The sequence below is a fragment of the Erythrolamprus reginae genome, chromosome 1 (assembly GCF_031021105.1).
Source record: "Erythrolamprus reginae isolate rEryReg1 chromosome 1, rEryReg1.hap1, whole genome shotgun sequence".
In the NCBI taxonomy this organism is placed as follows: Eukaryota; Metazoa; Chordata; class Lepidosauria; order Squamata; family Dipsadidae; genus Erythrolamprus; species Erythrolamprus reginae.
The window spans coordinates 381,799,264-381,817,714 of record NC_091950.1 but is presented as its reverse complement, the minus strand read 5'-3'; the positions used below and the strand labels follow the sequence as shown (position 1 = coordinate 381,817,714).

The following is an 18,451-nucleotide window of genomic DNA, read 5'->3' as shown; positions in this document are numbered from 1 at the left end:
TTGAGACCCTCAGTAGGGCTTGAAGATGCTCATCAGTAAGTCTGGATCTGTACTTGGACTTATTGAAGTTCAAGGTAGAGAAGAGCTTTTCGCACAAGTATGTGCTTCCAAAAAGACACATGGTCTGCTTGAATATTCAGGAAAGCTCAGGGAAGCTGGGGGGCAATTCTTGACAAATCTATATTTTCTTTTATGTACACTAAGAGTATATGCACCATGATTTAAATTCCTTGTGTATCCAATCACACTTGGCCAATAAAGAATCCTATTCTTTTCTACGATGGCTGTGAACCATGCTAGGATTGGGATGGCATACAAATTCTGTGCAACAAAACTCTCAGATTCTCTCTCTATCCTACTCCCTATGCCTGAACTTGCTTCTTTTTTTATTAGAAATAGTCCTCAACTTACAGCCAGTCACTTAGCAATCATTTGAGGTTCTGACGGATCTACCTGGTGTCAAAGTATTCTCCAAAGCACCTGAGGGTAGAACAAGAAGCAATGGGTAGAAACTAATCAAGGAGAGAAGCAATGTAGAGCTAAGGAGAAATTTCCTGACGTTAGAACAATTAATCAGTGGAACAGTTTGCCTCCAGACGTTGTGAATTCTCCAACACTGGACATTTTTAATAAGATGTTGGATAACCATCTGTCTGAAATGGTGTAGGGTTTCGTGCCTAACCAGGGGATTGGACTAGAAGACCTCCAAGGTCCCTCTCAACTCTGTTATTCTCTTCTACTTACAAGTCAGATTCAAAGTTATAATGATCCTTCTCCACACAGTCACATGACCACATCTGGGGCACTCTATAGCAGGATTGCATTTATGGTCATTTGCATTGTCCTGAAATCATGGTGGTTTTGCCAAAATGTGGCAATTACTTCTGTTTTTTATAAAACAAGGCCCCATAAAGAAGCATTGGCTTGCTTAACAACCATGGAATTTGCATAATGGTCTCCTTAGAAAAGGCTATAAAATTAGGTTGGTCATGTAAGTGACCCACTTATAACCATCATGACTTACAACCAGAATGATTAGACTCCATTATGATCATAATCTGTATCCTGTTATGATCTGTATCCTGTTATTTCCTTATCTTTTATTTAAGAGGCTACTATAAGATCTTTGAAATGTAAGCCACAGTTTGAAATAGTGAAAGAATGTGTGTTTCTACTGCAGATGTATCCCTTGCACAAATCTATTGATTTGGTTAAAATATGTAAAATGTGTTCTAAGTGTGAAAATATTAACCTCTTGTGGATGAATCTGACCTTTCAGGTTCAATTGTTTCTAGTGTCTCAAGTGTATTTGAACGTGACCCTACTAAGAGCAAAGAGGCAGAAGATCTGATTGAATATATTGAAAGGTAAATCTTCTGATCTTGTCTCTTTATTTCGGCAAATGAATTGTTTAGTGCAGGGGTCCCCAACCACCGGGCCGCGGACCAGTACCGGGCCGCGGGGCATGTTGCACCGGTCCGTGGAGTCAGCAGCTGCCGGCCCTCATGCCGCCACCCCCTCCCTCCAGCGCTTCGCCTCCCGCCGGGCAAGAGGCCTCGGGAGGCAGGTTCTGCCGGCCACAGGACGATGGATGGGACAGAGGGGCGGAAAGGACCGAGAGGCTCAAGCCTCTTTTGGCTTCTGCCGCGGGGCGCTTTTGCGTTTTTGGCTGGGGGGAGGCAGGAGGGCCAGCCTGACCCCCTCTCTCCAGCGCTTAGCTCCCGCTGGGCAAGAGGGCTTGGGAGGCAGGTTCTGCCGGCCACAGGACGATGGCGGGAAAGGGGCGGGGAGGACCAGCACCCCCATGCTTAATCCCGCCCCCAACCACGCCCCTTTCCACCCCCACTGGGCCATAGAAAAATTGTCTTGCTGAAACTGGTCCCTGGTGGAAAAAACGTTGGGGACCACTGGTTTAGTGCACCAAGGACCCTAACTCCTGATTTGAAAATGATGTGAAAATGGCTATACACAAATGCATGTAAGTCATGATGCACTTCTTAGCTCTTCACTAAAATAACTCTTCAATCTTGAAAAAAATGGGTACTTAAAAATTGCTTCACTAGTCATTCTTACAGCAGCCACATTTTTGTAAGGCTCATAGAGAAGTCTGAAAAAAGGCAATCTACTTTAATGTAGAGCAAAGAGATGTCACACTCCCTCGAAGTGTGAAGCATTTCTTCAAATCATCTTTGAAGTTAGTTGTACACTAAATATTTTACTTAGTTGTAATATTATCACATTCCCTTTGTCCTAACACACTGGATTCATACAGTGCACTATAGCAATATAGTGAGTAACGGGAAGTGAAAACAGAAATAACAGACTTTTTATGAACCCTGTAGAATAGAGGCTAAGTAGGAAGATAATATCTTGCACAGGCAAAAAATTCCAGTGAAAAGTAGGGGGGGGGGGTTCTTGGCAAAACAAAACAAAGGAGATGTTTGGACCAAAACATTCAGACCTTACTCCTTTATTGGGCCAATGCAGACTATAATTGCTGCTGCCTTTATTCTTAATAATGAAGAAAAGTTATTTGGGAAAGACAAACAGCATTAGATATTGATACAATATTGGGTAGAACAATATGAAAATATATGCTGCTGTCGTAGACATCTATGATTTACAGTTGGATTGACAAGACATTGGTAGAGAACAAAATAGGATTGGTATTACTAGGGAAAACTTACCTAGGAGGATAGAGATGAAGATGATAAGAAGCTAGAGATAATTTGGACAAGGATTTATTTTGGAATAAGAAAAAGTAATTAAACCTGAAGGATCATCTGTTCCAATGGGAAGGTTTTCACAAAGTTGAAACATATTTAATTACTTTCACTTCCCAATTTTTTGGCACAAGGGCAGAGTATCAGGGGGCTTCAACTTCTTTCCTCTGTAGCTTAGTTAGTTATGATTTTACCAGTAATAAAGGTGTTTTTGCATCCATTTTCTGTTGCTTATAATGTTATATTCTTTGAACTGTGCTAGGTTCAATGAACTGTTTTCCCGTGGTCAGTATGAGGCTGCAGCAACATATGCAGCAAACTGTCCTAGAGCAATCCTACGCAACGAAGAAACCCTGGAGAAATTTAGGGGTATGGACCATGAAATCTGATCTTCCTCTTTTGTATATAGTCTTGTATATTCTCTGCCTTTGTGATTTAAGGAAAGTGGAGGCTTATACTTAATTAGTTTCTATTGATGTGATTGCTGCCATACTGAATGTGCAATTGATAGCCAAAAGTACTTTTGATCATTCCACACATAATTGCTAGTTTCACACCTTCTATGGTTCTTTATAAAACTTTTCAAATGATGTAAAATAAAGAAATATGTTGGAGCATGCATTAAATTTGGAAGCTTGAGAAACAAGTGATTGCATATGGCTGAGATTCAGAACAAATTTAATAGATGCACAAATAAAGATTACAGTACCATATTTTAGAGCAGTGTTTCCCAACCTTTTTTGAGCCGCGGCACATTATTCATATTTTCAAAATCCTGGGGAACGCTGAAAGGGGGGGGGGTGGGCTAAAGAAAAGTTTGGACAAAAAAACCCTCTCTCTTCCTCCCTTTCGCTTTATTTCTCCCTCTTTCTCTCTTTTCCTTCCTTCCCTTCTTTCTCTCTCTCCATCCCTCTTTCTTTCTTCCTCTCTTTTTTGCTCTCTTTCTCTCTCCCTCCTTCCCTTCCTCTATGTCTTTCTCTCTCCCTTGCTCTCTCTCTCTCTCTGTCTCTCTTGCTATCTCTTTCTTGCTTTTTTCTCTCTCTCTTGCTCTCTCTCACTCTTTCACTCTCTTGCTATATGTCTCTTTCTTTCTCTTTGCCTCTCTTGCTATCTCTCTTTCTTTCTCTCTCTTTCTCTCTCTCTGTCTCTCTTGCTATGTCTCTCTTTCTTTCTCTTTCTCTCTCTCTCTGTGCCTCTCTTGCTAAGTCTCTCTTTTTCTCTTGCTATGTCTCTCTTTCTTTTTCTCTCTCTCTGCCTCTCTTGCTATGTCTCTCTTTCTCTCTCTCTTTCTCTATCTCTCTTTCTCTGTCTCTCTTTCTTTCTCTGTCTCTCTTTCTCTGCCTCTCTTGCTATGTCTCTCTTTCTCTCTCTCTCTGCCTCTCTTATATGTCTCTCTTTCTTTCTTTCTTTCTTTCTTTCTTTCTTTCTCTCTCTCTCTCAGCTGACTGCAAGCGGGAGCCCTGACGGCGGCAGCTGGACATGCTGCTGGACACCGTATATGCCAGGCCCGCAGCGCCAGCATGTACGACGTCCAGCAGCATGTCCAACCGCCACCGTCAGGGCTCCTGCTTGCAGTCAGCTGAGAGAGAGAGAGAGAGCGCTCCCTCTCGCCGCCGCCATCTCCCCGCGACTGCCTGCGGCCGCTGCGGGCCCCCCCCCCCCGCTCCCATCGCCAGTGCCCTCCTGCCGGGCCACAAAGGACACTTGTCGTCGATGCCAGAGAAGCTCCAGCTGGGCGGGGTGCTGCCGGTACTTCCGTCCTGGGGCTCCCGCTCGCAGCTGTCAACCGGCTCCTGCTCGATGCCGCGGTTTTCGGCGCTCTCCTGCTGGGCCCCAAAGAAGGAAGGCGGGAAAAAGGCGCGAAGAATGGAGCTCTCCTTCTTCCTGCCTTCCTTCTTTGAGGCCCAGCAGGAGAGCGCCGAAAACCGCGGCATCGAGCAGGAGCCGGGGGACAGCTGCGAGCGGGAGCCCCAGTACGGAAGTACCGGCAGTGCCCCGCCCAGCTGGAGCTTGGCGGCACACCTGGCCATGTCTCGCAGCACACTAGTGTGCCGCGGCACACCAGTTGGGAAACGCTGTTTTAGAGGAACACTTTCAACAGACCTCCTTCTCCAGCAGAAACATCAAGAGCAATGAGAGAGAACTCTTCATTCTTGCCCATGCTCAGATTATACCACACCCAGATTAGTCTACTGAACTTTATATAATGATTGTCTCTCTCAGGCAGGAAAAAACCTTGACAAAATTTATGTTCATTTTCTTAATTTATAGTATTCTGAGCTCAGATCCTCCTTTGATAGGTCTGAGCTTGAGAAAAATTGCTGGCATAGAAAACAAACTGCAACAAGCAATTGTTTTTAAAAATGTTAATTTCCCCCTTCAGCTGTTGGTCGTATTAAAGGGAAGATCCTCCCTCTGCTTATGTATTGTGATGCACTCATAACTACAACCGATGCTATTAAGAAGGAACTTCCTGCAAATTTGACAATTGAAGCCATCAAATGTGCCTTAGCTGAGAAACGGTTAGACTTGGTGATGCATTGGATCACTTTGTACAAGTAAGTGGTCATCTAGAATTCTGGCTCAGTAGCAGTAGATATACATTATGTACAAGAAATCCACAGGTCATTCTGTGGGAATTCCAGATAAGTATGACAAATGTTCAAGAAGATCAGGATTTGGGGCATTAGCTGCCAGAATATTCACTTATAAACTAAATGGCATATTTTCAGGATAGCAAGTGTTGAAGAATACTCTTATTTCTGAGAAATCAATTATAAACAGTACATTCTAAACAACAAGTCTTAAAACATAACAGGCATTATTTTCATACTGAATTAGCCCACCTCCATCAAACTCAATTCAAGTGAGCTGAAGACAGGTTAGAATAAGGAGTCTTTCAGAAGGACAGCAGGCTATTTATAGTTAGGAGAAATCAGCAAGATTACATCTATTAAAGGTAAAACTTGAAATATTAGAATATTATGCAAAAGTTCATTTATTTCAGTAATGCAACTTAAAAGGTGAAATGTAATATATGAGAGAGTCTCATTCCATGCAAGACAAGATAGTTCAAGCCATGATTTGTCATAATTGTGATGATTATGGGGTGCAGCTCATGAAACCCCCAAATCCACCATTTCAGAAAATTAGAATATTACATGCGATCAATAAAACATGAACTGTACATAGAACAATATCGGACCTCTGAAAAGTATAAGCATGCATATGTACTCAGTACTTGGTTTATTTTATTTATTTATTTATTTTATTTTATTTATTCGATTTTTTATGCCGCCCTTCTCCTTAGATTCAGGGCGGCTTACAACATGTTTGGGCTTCCGGTGGGAGCAAGGAGGGGGGTGGAATTGCTGCTCTGCCGGACTACGGCGGTTAACATCGAGAAATATAGGAATTTGTGGATTAATTTGGCATTGGACTTACAGCTTTGGAGAAGTGAGCATTTGCTGTCCAAGAAGACCCTTCCTCTCTGCTTTTTCGCGCTGTTTTTGCTTCAGTTTTGCCCCAGAGTCGGCAGTTTAGTCATCTGGTCATCTGGGCTTCGTAAATGGCGACCGCGAGATAAAATTGAGCCGCCTGTCATCCGCGGCATTGCAGCATGCTGCCTGTTGCCCCCTCTTGTATATCAGCACTTTGGGAGGATAGAAAGGGGGTTTGGAACCCCAGAAGAAGGTACCCCTCATATCCAGATTAAGAAGACCAAGAAGATCCCGATGCCCCTGCTCCGTGGCGTTTTAACTATTTTCGCCGTGGAGATATTGCTGAGTAATCAGCTGGGGCTCGGAAAATGGCGGCCGCTAACCGTTTGCCTCTGTGCTTGTCTGTTTGTCATCTGCGGCTATTGTTGTTATTCACTGTTTTGAGCCATCTGCCTGCCATCTGCTACCATGGAGTAGTTATAATAGTGGAAATACTGAGTAAAACAGCTGGATTCTCGCCCTAGAACCAGATGGTCCTGGGATGCCGTTGCGCCAGATGGTGGGGGCGCCCGAAGTTGGAGGGACCATTGGAACGGGTGGACTTTCAAGACCGAATCCGGAGCGAGTATTTACGAGACTGCAAACACATGGAACGGGGAGGATTGTGTGGAGAACTGGAGATGCCTCCTGAGAGGAGCAGCGGACATTGGGGAGTGACCAGAGGGATTGATAGGAGCCAGGAGAGATACAGAGACAGAGAAGTCCCAGGAAACAATAGCCAACCATATGGACATGGACTGTGGATGCTGGTTGGTGGCAGCAGTCAGCATTGCAGTGGTCATTTTTTACCCAGAAACCTGGACATTTGGGGACCTGGACTCTCATTTGGGCTTTCATACTGGACTTTTCTGGAACTTAATTGGTTCAGAGCCTAGCGCCATCAGCCTGCTGTTATTAAGAACTGCTGATTGATTACTTTTCCTATATTTCCTATTGCTCATTGTTTTTGTTTTTAATGTTTTTAACTGTTTTTAGCTAATTTATTGGGGGGGTTTTAATGATGGATGCTTATGATTCTTGGAATAAATGGGGTTATATGCATTGGGTGGATGATTACAGGATGAATGGGGGTGGGTGGGATGGATGCGGTGGGTGGGACTACGGTATGAATGAGGTGAATGGGAGTGGTATGAATGATATACTTGGCCCACCTGATGTTGGAGAGGCAGGAGGGGAGGGGGTACCTATCTCTGGGGTGGCAGAGGGCCAGAATATATCAGTCTTGCTGGGGAGAGGCAGATATGGCGGGAGCCATGGAACTAGCCGTTCCAGGGGAAGAAGAGATCGCTGCTTAATAACGATCCCTTGTTCCGGTTCCGTGAGCTCAACCCAGGGTGCTGGTGATGAGTGTAATTCTGGCCCTGGGCTCAGGCTGCTGTTACTCAATGCCAGGTCGGTGGTAAATAAAGCTCTCCTCATCTGGGATTTGATCCTGGATGAGGAGGCTGACCTGGCATGTGTGACTGAAACCTGTCTGGGCCCAGAGGGAGGAGTTCCTCTCTCTGAAATTTGCCCAGCTCGGTTTCAGGTATGGCACCAACCCCGAGCCCAGGGAAGGGGGGGGGAGGAGTGGCTATTATAGCCAGGTAGAGCCTTTGCTTGCATAGACTCGTTGCTCCAGAGATTGCGGGTTGTGAGTCCCTTCTGGTGAAGTTGGACTTAGGGGTTCAGGTGGGCTTGTTTCTCACGTACCTGCCTCCCAGCTGCATGTCAACAGCCCTGCCTGTGCTGCTCGAGCAGGTAGCCGGGCTGGAGGTGGGGTTCCCCAGACTTATTGTCTTGGGGGACTTTAACCTACCGTTGCTCGGCGAAACCTCTAGGCTAGCATAGGAGTTCATGGCCACCATGACAGCCATGGACCTGACTCAAGTAGTACAGGGTCCGACTCATGAGGGGGGGACACGCACCCGACATGGTATTCCTCTCTGAGCAATTGAGCAATGGTCTGAGACTAAGGGGCTTAGAAGTATTGCCTTTGTCATGGTCAGACCATTTTCTATTGCGGCTTGACTTCCTGGCTCCAATCCTTCCCCGCAGGGAGGCGGAACCAACTAGATGGTTCTGCCCCAGACGCCTGATGGACCCAGAGAGCTTTCAGAGGGCGCTTGTGGTTATTCCAGATGCACAGTTCAGTAGATTCTCTTGCTGAAGCCTGGAACAAGGCTGCAGCGGAAGCTCTTGACCGATCCACAGCTTATATTAGAGAACCATCTTTCAGCTGTGGCGAGGGGGGCGTTTGCCCAGGTTCACCTGGTGCACCAGTTGCGTCCCTACCTGGACCGGGAGTCACTGCTCACAGACACTCATGCCCTCATCACCTCGAGGCTCAACTACTGTAATGCTCTCTACATGGGGCTACCTTTGAAGAGTGTTCGGAAACTTCAGATCGTGCAGAATGCAGCTGCGAGAGCAATCATGGGCTTCCCTAGGTATGCCCATGTTACACTAACACTCCGCAGTCTGCATTGGTTGTCGATCAGTTTCCGGTCACAATTGAAAGTGTTGGTTATGACCTATAAAGCCCTTCATGGCATCGGACCAGAATATTTCCAGGACCGCCTTCTGTCGCACGAATCCCAGCGACCAGTTAGGTCCCACAGAGTTGGCCTTCTCCGGGTCCCGTCGACTAAACAATGCCGTCTGGCAGGACCCAGGCGAAGAGTCTTCTCTGTGGTGGCCCCGACCCTCTGGAACCAGCTCCCCCCAGAGATTAGGATTGCCCCCACCCTCCTTGCCTTTCGTAAACTTCTTAAAACCCACCTCTGTCGTCAGGCATGGGGGAATTAAGACATCTCCCCTGGGCCTATACAGTTTATGCATGGTATGTTTGTGTGTATGTTTTAGATATTTTTAAATGTTAGATTTGTTACTGTATATTGTTTTTATTATTGCTGTGAGCCGCCCCGAGTCTGCGGAGAGGGGCGGCATACAAATCTAATAAATAATAATAATAATAATAATAATAATAATAATAATAATAATAAATAATTACTGCCTCAATGCGGTGTGGCATGGAAGCTATCAGCCTGTGGCACTGCTGAGGTGTTATGGAACTCTTCTACATTGTTCAGTCTCATGTCTTTCAGCTTTCTCTTGGCAATGCCCTATGGATTCTCTATGGGATTCAGGTCAGGCGAGTTTGCTGACCAATCAAGCACAGTAATCCCATGGTCATTGAACCAGGTTTTGGTGCTTTTGAAGTCAGCATCCCCATAAAGCTTGACTGCAGAAGGAAGCATTAAGTGCTCCAAAAACTTCATCCTAAACTTCAAACATCTTGTAATGTGCGCCTCTCCGTTCTTCCTCCATATCGCCAAAAAGGCTTCCAGAGTTGTTAACCTGATCCTACGTAGCTTCTGCTCTGGCAATCTCACACTACTGACTAGAGCCTACAAAACCTATGCCAGGCCCATTCTCGAATACAGCTCATCTGTCTGGAACCCATACCACATCTCAGACATCAACACTCTCGAAAACGTCCAAAGATATTTCACCAGAAGAGCCCTTCACTCCTCCACTCGAAACAGAATACCCTACGAAAATAGACTATCTATCCTGGGTCTTGAAAGCTTAGAACTGCGGCGCCTAAAACAAGATTTAAGTATTGCCCACAAGATCATATGCTGCAACGTCCTTCCGGTCAACGACTACTTCAGCTTCAACCTCAACAACACAAGAGCACACAACAGATTCAAACTTAATATTAACCGCTCCAAACTTGACTGTAAAATATATATATATATATATATATATTCTGGGTCCTTGGTTTCCAAATGAGAGGCAGAAGTTTCCACAGTCAACCTGTAGCTCAGTCTCAAATTCCAATTGTAATTGAAATCCCTGCAAAGCATAGAGAATCCAGAGTTGGTTTATGAGGGGGGGGGGAAAATCACCTTTCAGGCAAATCTATTGGGGTTCATGATCTTTCATGATCTTTCAAGCCTATAAATGCATTCCAGTGAGGTTTATGAAATTAGGGATAGATATAAGGCATGCCACTTCTCTCATTTTTATTCTTGATGGATATTTTCTGGTGCATATTCTGATCTTGCTTTTGATATGGAGTAAGATATGGTCTTAAGAGAAGGAGAGACTTTTAACATGTAGAAAGCTGGGCTTTGGTAAAGTATACCCTATTTTCCACAAGAAGAAATGTATGAGGACAAAAAAGTGTGTTATGAATTCTTCAGATGTGCTTGTTTTCTTTTCCCATATCTTTTTTACCTTATTGATCATAACTCTTTGATTTTATGTTATCCTTTAAAAGAACAAAATATTATTATCATTACTCCACTTTTCTTTACAATGTCCAAAATTTGTAAATTATCTAATGATGTTTAGTTTGTTTGTTTTGCCCAGATTGGAATTCTCTGAGGCTGCCGGTGATGTAATCTTTAATTATGCAGATGTGGATACGCACAACTGGTCCCAGTGTCTAGCTTTGGCTCAAATTGCATACAGTGAGTGTGGGTCACACAAAAAAGCTGTTTTATGTTTGTGCAAACAGGACCAGATTTATGGAGCCATGGATTATCTACATCATTTCAAACCTTTTTCTACAGGTACATTTCAGAGCTATATTGTATTTATGTCTTGTGTTTTAAATTTTATCTGATAATGTTATAATGATGTTCAGGTGGCTTTCAATGTTATCAGGATGTACGTGTGTGTTTGCCCATAGTATGTGTATGTGAGAAAAGGATGGAATTAATAAATCTAATTCAATGTAAATGTTTTGCAAATGTGATTGTGTGTATATTTCTGTTCTCCCCGTGTTGAATATGTATATATGCACGTACAGTATGTCACAGAAGTGAGTAATCCTCCTCACATTATGTAAATGTTAAAATATATCTTTTCATTTGACAACATTGATGAAATGATGGCTACAATGTAAAGTAGTGAGTATACAGTTTGTATAACAGTGTAAATGTGCGCCCCCTCAAAATAACGTAACACACAGCCATAAATGTCTAAATTATTGGCAACAAAAGTGTGTATACTTCTAAGTGATAATGTCCAAATGGGGCCCAAGTAGCTATTTCCCCTCCTTGGTGTCATGTGACTCATTAGTGGTACATGGTCTCAGGTATGAAGGGGGAGCAGGTGTGTTAAATTTGATGTTATTGCTCTCACTCTCATAATGATCACTAGAAGTTCAACATGGCACCTCATGGAAATGAATCTCTCAGGATCTGGAAAAAAACTAATTGTTGCTCTACATAAAAACAGTCTAGTCTATAAGAAGATTGTTAAGACCCTGAAACTGAGCTGTAGCATGGTGGCCAAAATCATACAGTGATTTAACAGGACAGATTCCACTCAGAACAGGCCTCGCCATGGTCAACCAAAGAAGTTGAGTGCCCATGCTCAGTATCATATTCAGAGGTTGGCTTTGGGAAATAGATGTATGAGTGCTACCAGCATTGCTGCAGAAGTTGAAAGGGTGGGGGTGAGGTCAGCCTGTCAGTGCTCAGACAATATGCTGCACACTGAACAAATTGATCTGCAGGGCTGTCATCCCAGAAGGAAGCCTCTTCTAAAGATGATGCACCAGAAAGCCTGCAAATGGTTTGCTGCAGACAAGCAGATCAAGGACAAGGATTTCCGGAACCATGCCCTGTGGTCCAATGAGACTAAGATAAACTTATTTGGTTCAGATGGTGTCAAACATGTATGGCGGCAACCTGGTGAGGGATACAAAGACAAGTGTGTCTTGTCTACAGTCAAGCATAGTGATGGGAATATCATAGTCTGGGGCTGCATGAGTGTTGCCGGCACTGGGGAGCTACAGTTCATTGCGAGAACCATGAATGCCAACATATACTGTGACATACTAAAGCAGAGCATGATCCCCTCCCTTCAGGGACTGGGCCACAGGGCAGTGTTCTAACATGACAAATGACCCCAAACATACCTCCAAAATGACCATTGCCTTACTAAAGAAGCTGAGGGTAAAGCTGATGGACTGGCCAAGCATATCTCCAGACCTAAACCCTATTGATCAAATATGGAACATCCTGAAATGGAAGTTGGAGTTCACAATGTTTCTTAACATTCACCAACTATGTGACATCATCATGGTGGAGAAAAAACATTGTATGTGTTAAAAATTAAAACAAATATTTTTTTTAAAAAAGATCTGACATTATATACCTAAAAATGTAATAATTCCATAGTCGGGGTGGGATTGAAAAAAAATCCAGCAACCAGTTCACTGCCCAGATGCTGGGCATGGGAGTGTGGCCTACTCAGCTGCACCACAGCAGAGGGTGAGTTTTTGCCCTCCCAAGGCTCTAGAGGTTTCCTTGAGCCTTCAGGAGGGTGAAAACGGCCTCCCCCAGGCACCAGAGGCCCTCCAAAGCTTTGAAATGGGCCTGTTTTTAGACTACTGGTAGGCCCATTTTTTGCCTTTCCCAAGCTCCAGAAGCTTTCCTCAAGCTTCCACAAAGGCACAAATGACTTCCCCCAAGCTCTGGAGACCATCCGGAAGCCAGAAACAAGTCTGTTTCTGGACTTCTGGTAGGCCCGTTTTTCGTCCTCCCCAGGCTCTGTATTCCTCAAAGTTCCAGCTGGCTGAAAACAGCCTCCCCCGGGCAACAGAGGCCCTTCAAGGGTTGGAAATGGGTCCATTTCTGGACTTCTGGTAGGCCTGTTTTTCGCCTTCCCAGGTTCTGGAGGCGAAAACAGCCTCCTTTGGGCTCTGGAGGCCCTCCTGAGGCCGGAAACAGGGCTGTTTCTGGACTTCTGGTACTTAAAGTAGGCCTGGTTTTTGCCCTCACCATAGGTTTTCGTCAAGCCTCCAGGAGGGCAAAAACAGCCACCCCCTGGCTCCAGAGGCCTTCTGGAGGCCTAAAATGGGCCCATTTCTGGACTTCCAGTAGGCCCATTTTTCACTCTTCCAGAGTCTCCGTGCAGCTCCTCTGCTTACCTGGCATCCAAAACGGGCCACGTGGAGACTCTTGGGAGGAGTGGGGTAAGTAGGGTCAGCCAGCCCTTGGAACAACCAGTTCGTCGAACCAGATTTGGTTCGCCCGAACCATTCCAAACCGACTGAATCCCACCCCTGAATACAGTATTGAGTTTTCAAAGGTGGTACACTCCTGCTCATTTTATGCTGGAAAGTAAAAGTGACAAACACATTTTTCAAGCTGCAAATATAAATATATCTGGACACTATTACTTTTTCTTTTCAGGCTTTCTAACACTTGTGCTGTTTGATTTCAGAGGATTATATCTTCCTACTGAAGCAATGTCCTTGTTTAGATTTCATCCGTTGCTTCTCTCAAGAATGGAATGGGGAACCACCAATCATGTCCCTTGGGGATACCATTCATTCTCTCATTGGAACAGAACATGAAATACATGGCTTACACTTGTTGGAGGATATTACCAAAAAGGGCAAGGGTAAATATAGCTTGACTTTTGTTCAGTGGGAATGTGGCAATCCTAGAAGTAGACCAGGATAAGAAATTACTTTTATTGTAACAGCTTTTGTAACAGAATCTTGAAAGTCAGAATGTCCTTCCCCATCCCTCCCTTTATCTTTGTGTGAACTTGGAAGGGGCATGTCTGAGATGTTATTTTGAGATATTTTCTTGGCCTGAACTCAGTCCCCTCTTATCCGACTGTTGTCATGGTAACTCTTTTCCTTCTGCCCCTCAAGGCCATGCCTTATGACATCTATAGAATGTAAATACATTTGATAGCAATTATCTGACTAAATAAAATGTAGGAGAGAGTTTTTTATTAGAAAATGGAGAGAGGAAAGGATTAGATTTTCCTTATGCTTCAATCACAATTCCAAAGTTGAACTGAATAAACAATCTCTCACTGCTAACCCACACTCAGTAAAAGACCTTGGAATACTAATATCGAATGACCTAAGTGCTAAAGCCCACTGCAACAATATCGCCAAAGAAGCCTCTAGAGTTGTTAACCTCATCCTACGCAGCTTCTGCTCAGGCAATCTCACTCTACTCACAAGAGCCTACAAAACTTTTGCCAGACCCATCCTAGACTACTGCTCATCTGTCTGGAACCCATATCACATCTCAGACATCAACACCCTTGAAAATGTCCAAAGATATTTCACCAGAAGAGCCCTTCACTCCTCCACTCGAAACAGAATATCCTACGAAAATAGACTAACAATCCTGGGCCTTGAAAGCGTAGAACTACGGCGCCTAAAACACGATTTGAGTATTACCCACAAGATCATATGCTGCATTGTCCTACCAGTCAATGACTACTTCAGCTTCAACCGCAATAACACAAGAGCATGCAACAGATTTAAACTTAACATGAACCGCGCCAAACTTGACTGTAAAAAATATGATTTCAACAATCGAGTTATCGAAGCGTGGAACTCATTACCGGACTCAATTGTGTCAACCCCTAACCCCCAACACTTCTCCCTTAGACTTTCCACGATTGACCTCTCCAGGTTCCTAAGAGGCCAGTAAGGGGCGTAAATAAGTGCACTGGTGTCCCCTGTCCAATTATCTTTCCTTTCTTTTACCTATCTTATATATTCTCTTCCTTTCATATATCCTCTCCTTTAAGTTCACTTTCACCCTCTTTTATATTATCACATGTCTATCTTTCTTCCTATGTATTTGTGTATTGGACAAATGAATAAATAGAAAAAAATAAAACTTAGATCCCATTCAAATTCAAATTTATCTACTTTGACAGTGACATCTGCTGAATGCTTGCTGTAATTTACTTTAGAATCACACGAAGAAAGTATGCATTTTGAAACAGTTACTGATTCAGAGACAAAAAGCAGCAAAATATTCTTTGTTTGTCTTCTTTCTCAAACATATTTGTAGATACATTGGAACAAATGATTGCAAAAGAAAGCTCCAATGTGGAAGGATGGAAGGAGATAGCTGAAACATGCCTCCATTTCAAAAAAGAAAATTTATACAAACTTATCATCTCTAGCCTTGCTAACCTGGAAGGAGTGTTTGAAATTGTAGCAGATGATTCAGAGGATGCCAAATTAATGGAACATGTGTTCTTGTAATTTTTCCACAAGGCACGTGGAGGAGCTCTTTGTCCTAGGAGTTGTTTGTATTGGCTGGACAAATAACAACACGACTTCTTTGTGTCATTTCTGCTTTTAAAATGTAATATATTTAATACCATGAACCTGATTTGATTGTGCTATAGTTGCTGCTCATGCTTGATCATTTGCCCTTGTTTTACTTTTAAAATTGTGTTGCTTTCCAAAGTAATTTAGCTGTGTTTACACCAGATCATTTGTGTTTTTTCTTCCTTTTTTCAGTAATTTGTTTTCTCCTATTTTTTTCTTCCTAGAGACAGGAAGTTGAATCAATTGTTAGAGACACAGTCTTTCATCTCCCAAACAGTCATATTTGTTTAATTTTTAAAATCATGTTGCTCTTATGTTTATACATTTAGTGATAATTAGAAAGTATCTTTAATATACACATGGATAAGATGCTCACAACTTAGCTACACAGTTATTATTTCCATTCTATGAACTGGAATGAAACTGGAATAATTCCTGGTTTCTCCCATGTAATCAATATTTTTTGGACTAATGGTTATGTCTTTCCTGGCATGTTGGATTATGAAAAGTATAGTCCCAATGCACCCAGAAGGTATTAGGCTACCTTATTGCATATAGATTCAGCATTAATTTATATTTATGCTATAAGTATTTTTAAAAATCCATCCTATTATGAAACATTTTGTTATACCAGAGACTCTTGATTACTAACAAATTCAGCACGTTAGTAAAGTTATATCTCTAAAATGATTGTACGTATTTGAAGATATATTTTCATCCTTATGTTCCTTCCTTTAGAGCAAGCAGTTCATTTCTTTCGCCCCTGTAAACCTGCCAAAGATTTTCTTGCACTCACATCCAATTATATTTCACAAGGTTTTGGGATAGAAACAAACCAAGAAAAAAATTATACATGTTCAACAATGTATCCACTCTTCATCATAATGTGTATTAAGCAGGCTGATAAGGAACAGCTAAGAATTAGACATAGATTTTGTGACAAAGGGCTAAATATCAGCAACTACAGCAACAGAGCCCAACATTTATTTTCTTTTTCATCCCCTCCCCATTATTTATTTTCAAAGATTTTGTCAGCCCAAGCTCAACTGTATGTTGTGAGATATGCTGTGCTATATTTGAATGAATGTCTTTTTAGTTCCCAAGATTGCAATACAAGCCAAGGACATTCTCACTCTGGAAAGCTGTAACTCTGTAATCATATATGCAGTAACGATTCTTGGGGGAGGCATTGAAGTTTTGTGTGTGGAGGGAGGGAGAGAGGGAAAGAGAGAGAGTGTGTGTGTGTGTGTCTCAAGGCAAATTAAGTTCTTTATGGCAGTGGAAAAGTAAAAAATAAGCCACTTCAAGCACAGATGGCCCGATAATTTGCTCCAAGATGCTGAATTTTAATCACAGTATGGGACCTCACCCAAATTCCAGATACTGTAAATTGCCAGCTCACTAGTTTACTGAATTGTCTCTGGACATCATGTTAACTTTAGAGAGTTTTGCTGAACAACACCCAGCCACAGATTCTCTGTTTCCTTGGCTCAGAAAATCACTGTTGGAATCCTGTGTCACCAAGAATTTGCATATAATCCTGTTAATGAATTAAATAATAACTGAGTTTAAATTGGTTAGTTGTGATTCACAGACCCCTTATTTCTTAAAGGACCCTTTCTTAAGAAAATGTAGCCTGGTTCATTTATTTAAGAATATAGCTTACTATATGCATGATATATATTTGTGTGTTTGTGGGAGAGAGAAAGAGAGACGTGTATTGGTGGATGTGTTAGAAAGAGAAAGAAAGTCTAGGCAAGTAAACAGTATTTTTAAATTATATCAATCCCTTTGTAAAAATGCATGGCAGTTGTTTATGGCTTAATTCATCCCGAGGCACACTATATATATATATATATACAGCTTTGCACATACATAGCAAGAGTGGTCCCTGCATATATGATTACAGAATTACAGCTTGTGAAGCAACTGTGTGGGAGTCTCCTTGGCTTGTGCTACTGGTTTATATACAAGGCACTGTAATCTTGGGAACAAGAAAAGCATTCAAACATCAGATTTCTCATAAAATACATTTGGGCTGGTCTTGGCCAAATCTTTGCAAAGCAGGAATGTGGAAGTGAAAAATACAGCACTAATACAAAGAAAAACTCCCCTTTACAACTGATTTCCTAAGTTCAGAATGTTGCCCATTGATGGGAGTTAGTTTAAAATAATATTTTAGAAGAAACACAAGATGCTTTATATAACACCCATAAGGGGTGTTTAGTGGAAGCCAAAAATAATCATTAATAGGATTTTGCATATGAATTTACTATTGCTCCTAGAAAAATGTGTACAGGATTGCAGTGCTATTACTATATCCATAAAATCATAAAATATTAAACTCTTCGAAGTCTGTTGCTGTCGTCCATTAAAATCTTACATACCCCAAATGCCTAGAGGAAGATGTAGTTTTGACTGCTTCCTAAAAAGGATAAAAGGGTAGTGGCCAGTCTGTAGAGAGTAAGAAAGATGACCTTGATGGAGATATAGTCTCTATGGCCTAGGCTAAAAAGGCTTTAAGTCCTTCCTAGTAACATTTGGAAGCAGCTCAGACAAACACGCTCTGCATTCCCTAAAGAATAAGAAGAACGAGGAGGTACAGTACAATGCTTTTTAGATTTTATTACAGCCGTTCTCAATTTTTTTTAAAAAAATAGTCTTAGCTTTGCTATGCAGTTGATTTCCTGGTCTGCTGTATTTAGTGGGGCTGACATAGCCTGACCTCAGAGAACAAGCTGTTCCAGACAGATTTTATTTGGAAAAAAACAGTTTTAAAAAAAATAACAAGAGCCCAAGCCTATTTAGTGTTATGTAGGTGACAACCAGCGCCTTGAATTGACTCAGGAAGCCCTAGTGATAACTAGTGTAGCTCACACAATAGGTATGTTGCTGAACTGGCTAGCACCAATTGGCAAGCAAACAGCTACACTTGTGCCAAGGGCAGTCCCACATAGAATGAACCACAATAATTCAACTGAGAGATGACAAAAGGCATGAGTCACTATTTTCAATGTCTCCTGGTCCAGGTGTAGGTGCAATGATGGACCTGTTAACAGCTGGCCTGGACTTCCACATTTTTCAGCAGGCTACAAAGAAAACCTCATTAGCGACTTCACTTCTAAGGA

At 42.5% G+C, this 18,451-nt stretch overlaps 1 protein-coding gene across 4 annotated transcripts in view; it reads left to right on the top strand.

Annotated features, from left to right (window-relative positions):
• CLHC1 (clathrin heavy chain linker domain containing 1) overlaps window positions 1-17,667 on the top strand; it is a 29,410-nt gene extending 11,743 nt beyond the window's left edge. For 3 of the 4 annotated variants that reach the window (XM_070734750.1, XM_070734751.1, XM_070734754.1), the window contains 6 exons: window positions 1,280-1,367; window positions 2,986-3,092; window positions 5,107-5,281; window positions 10,583-10,785; window positions 13,451-13,630; window positions 15,058-17,667. In XM_070734750.1, the coding sequence (XP_070590851.1) occupies window positions 1,280-1,367; window positions 2,986-3,092; window positions 5,107-5,281; window positions 10,583-10,785; window positions 13,451-13,630; window positions 15,058-15,254 (950 nt within the window). In that variant the 3' untranslated portion in view covers window positions 15,255-17,667. The remainder of the gene's footprint in view (window positions 1-1,279; window positions 1,368-2,985; window positions 3,093-5,106; window positions 5,282-10,582; window positions 10,786-13,450; window positions 13,631-15,057) is intronic. The other variant, XM_070734753.1, reaches the window with a different exon arrangement.
• Window positions 17,668-18,451: the final 784 nt, after the last annotated feature.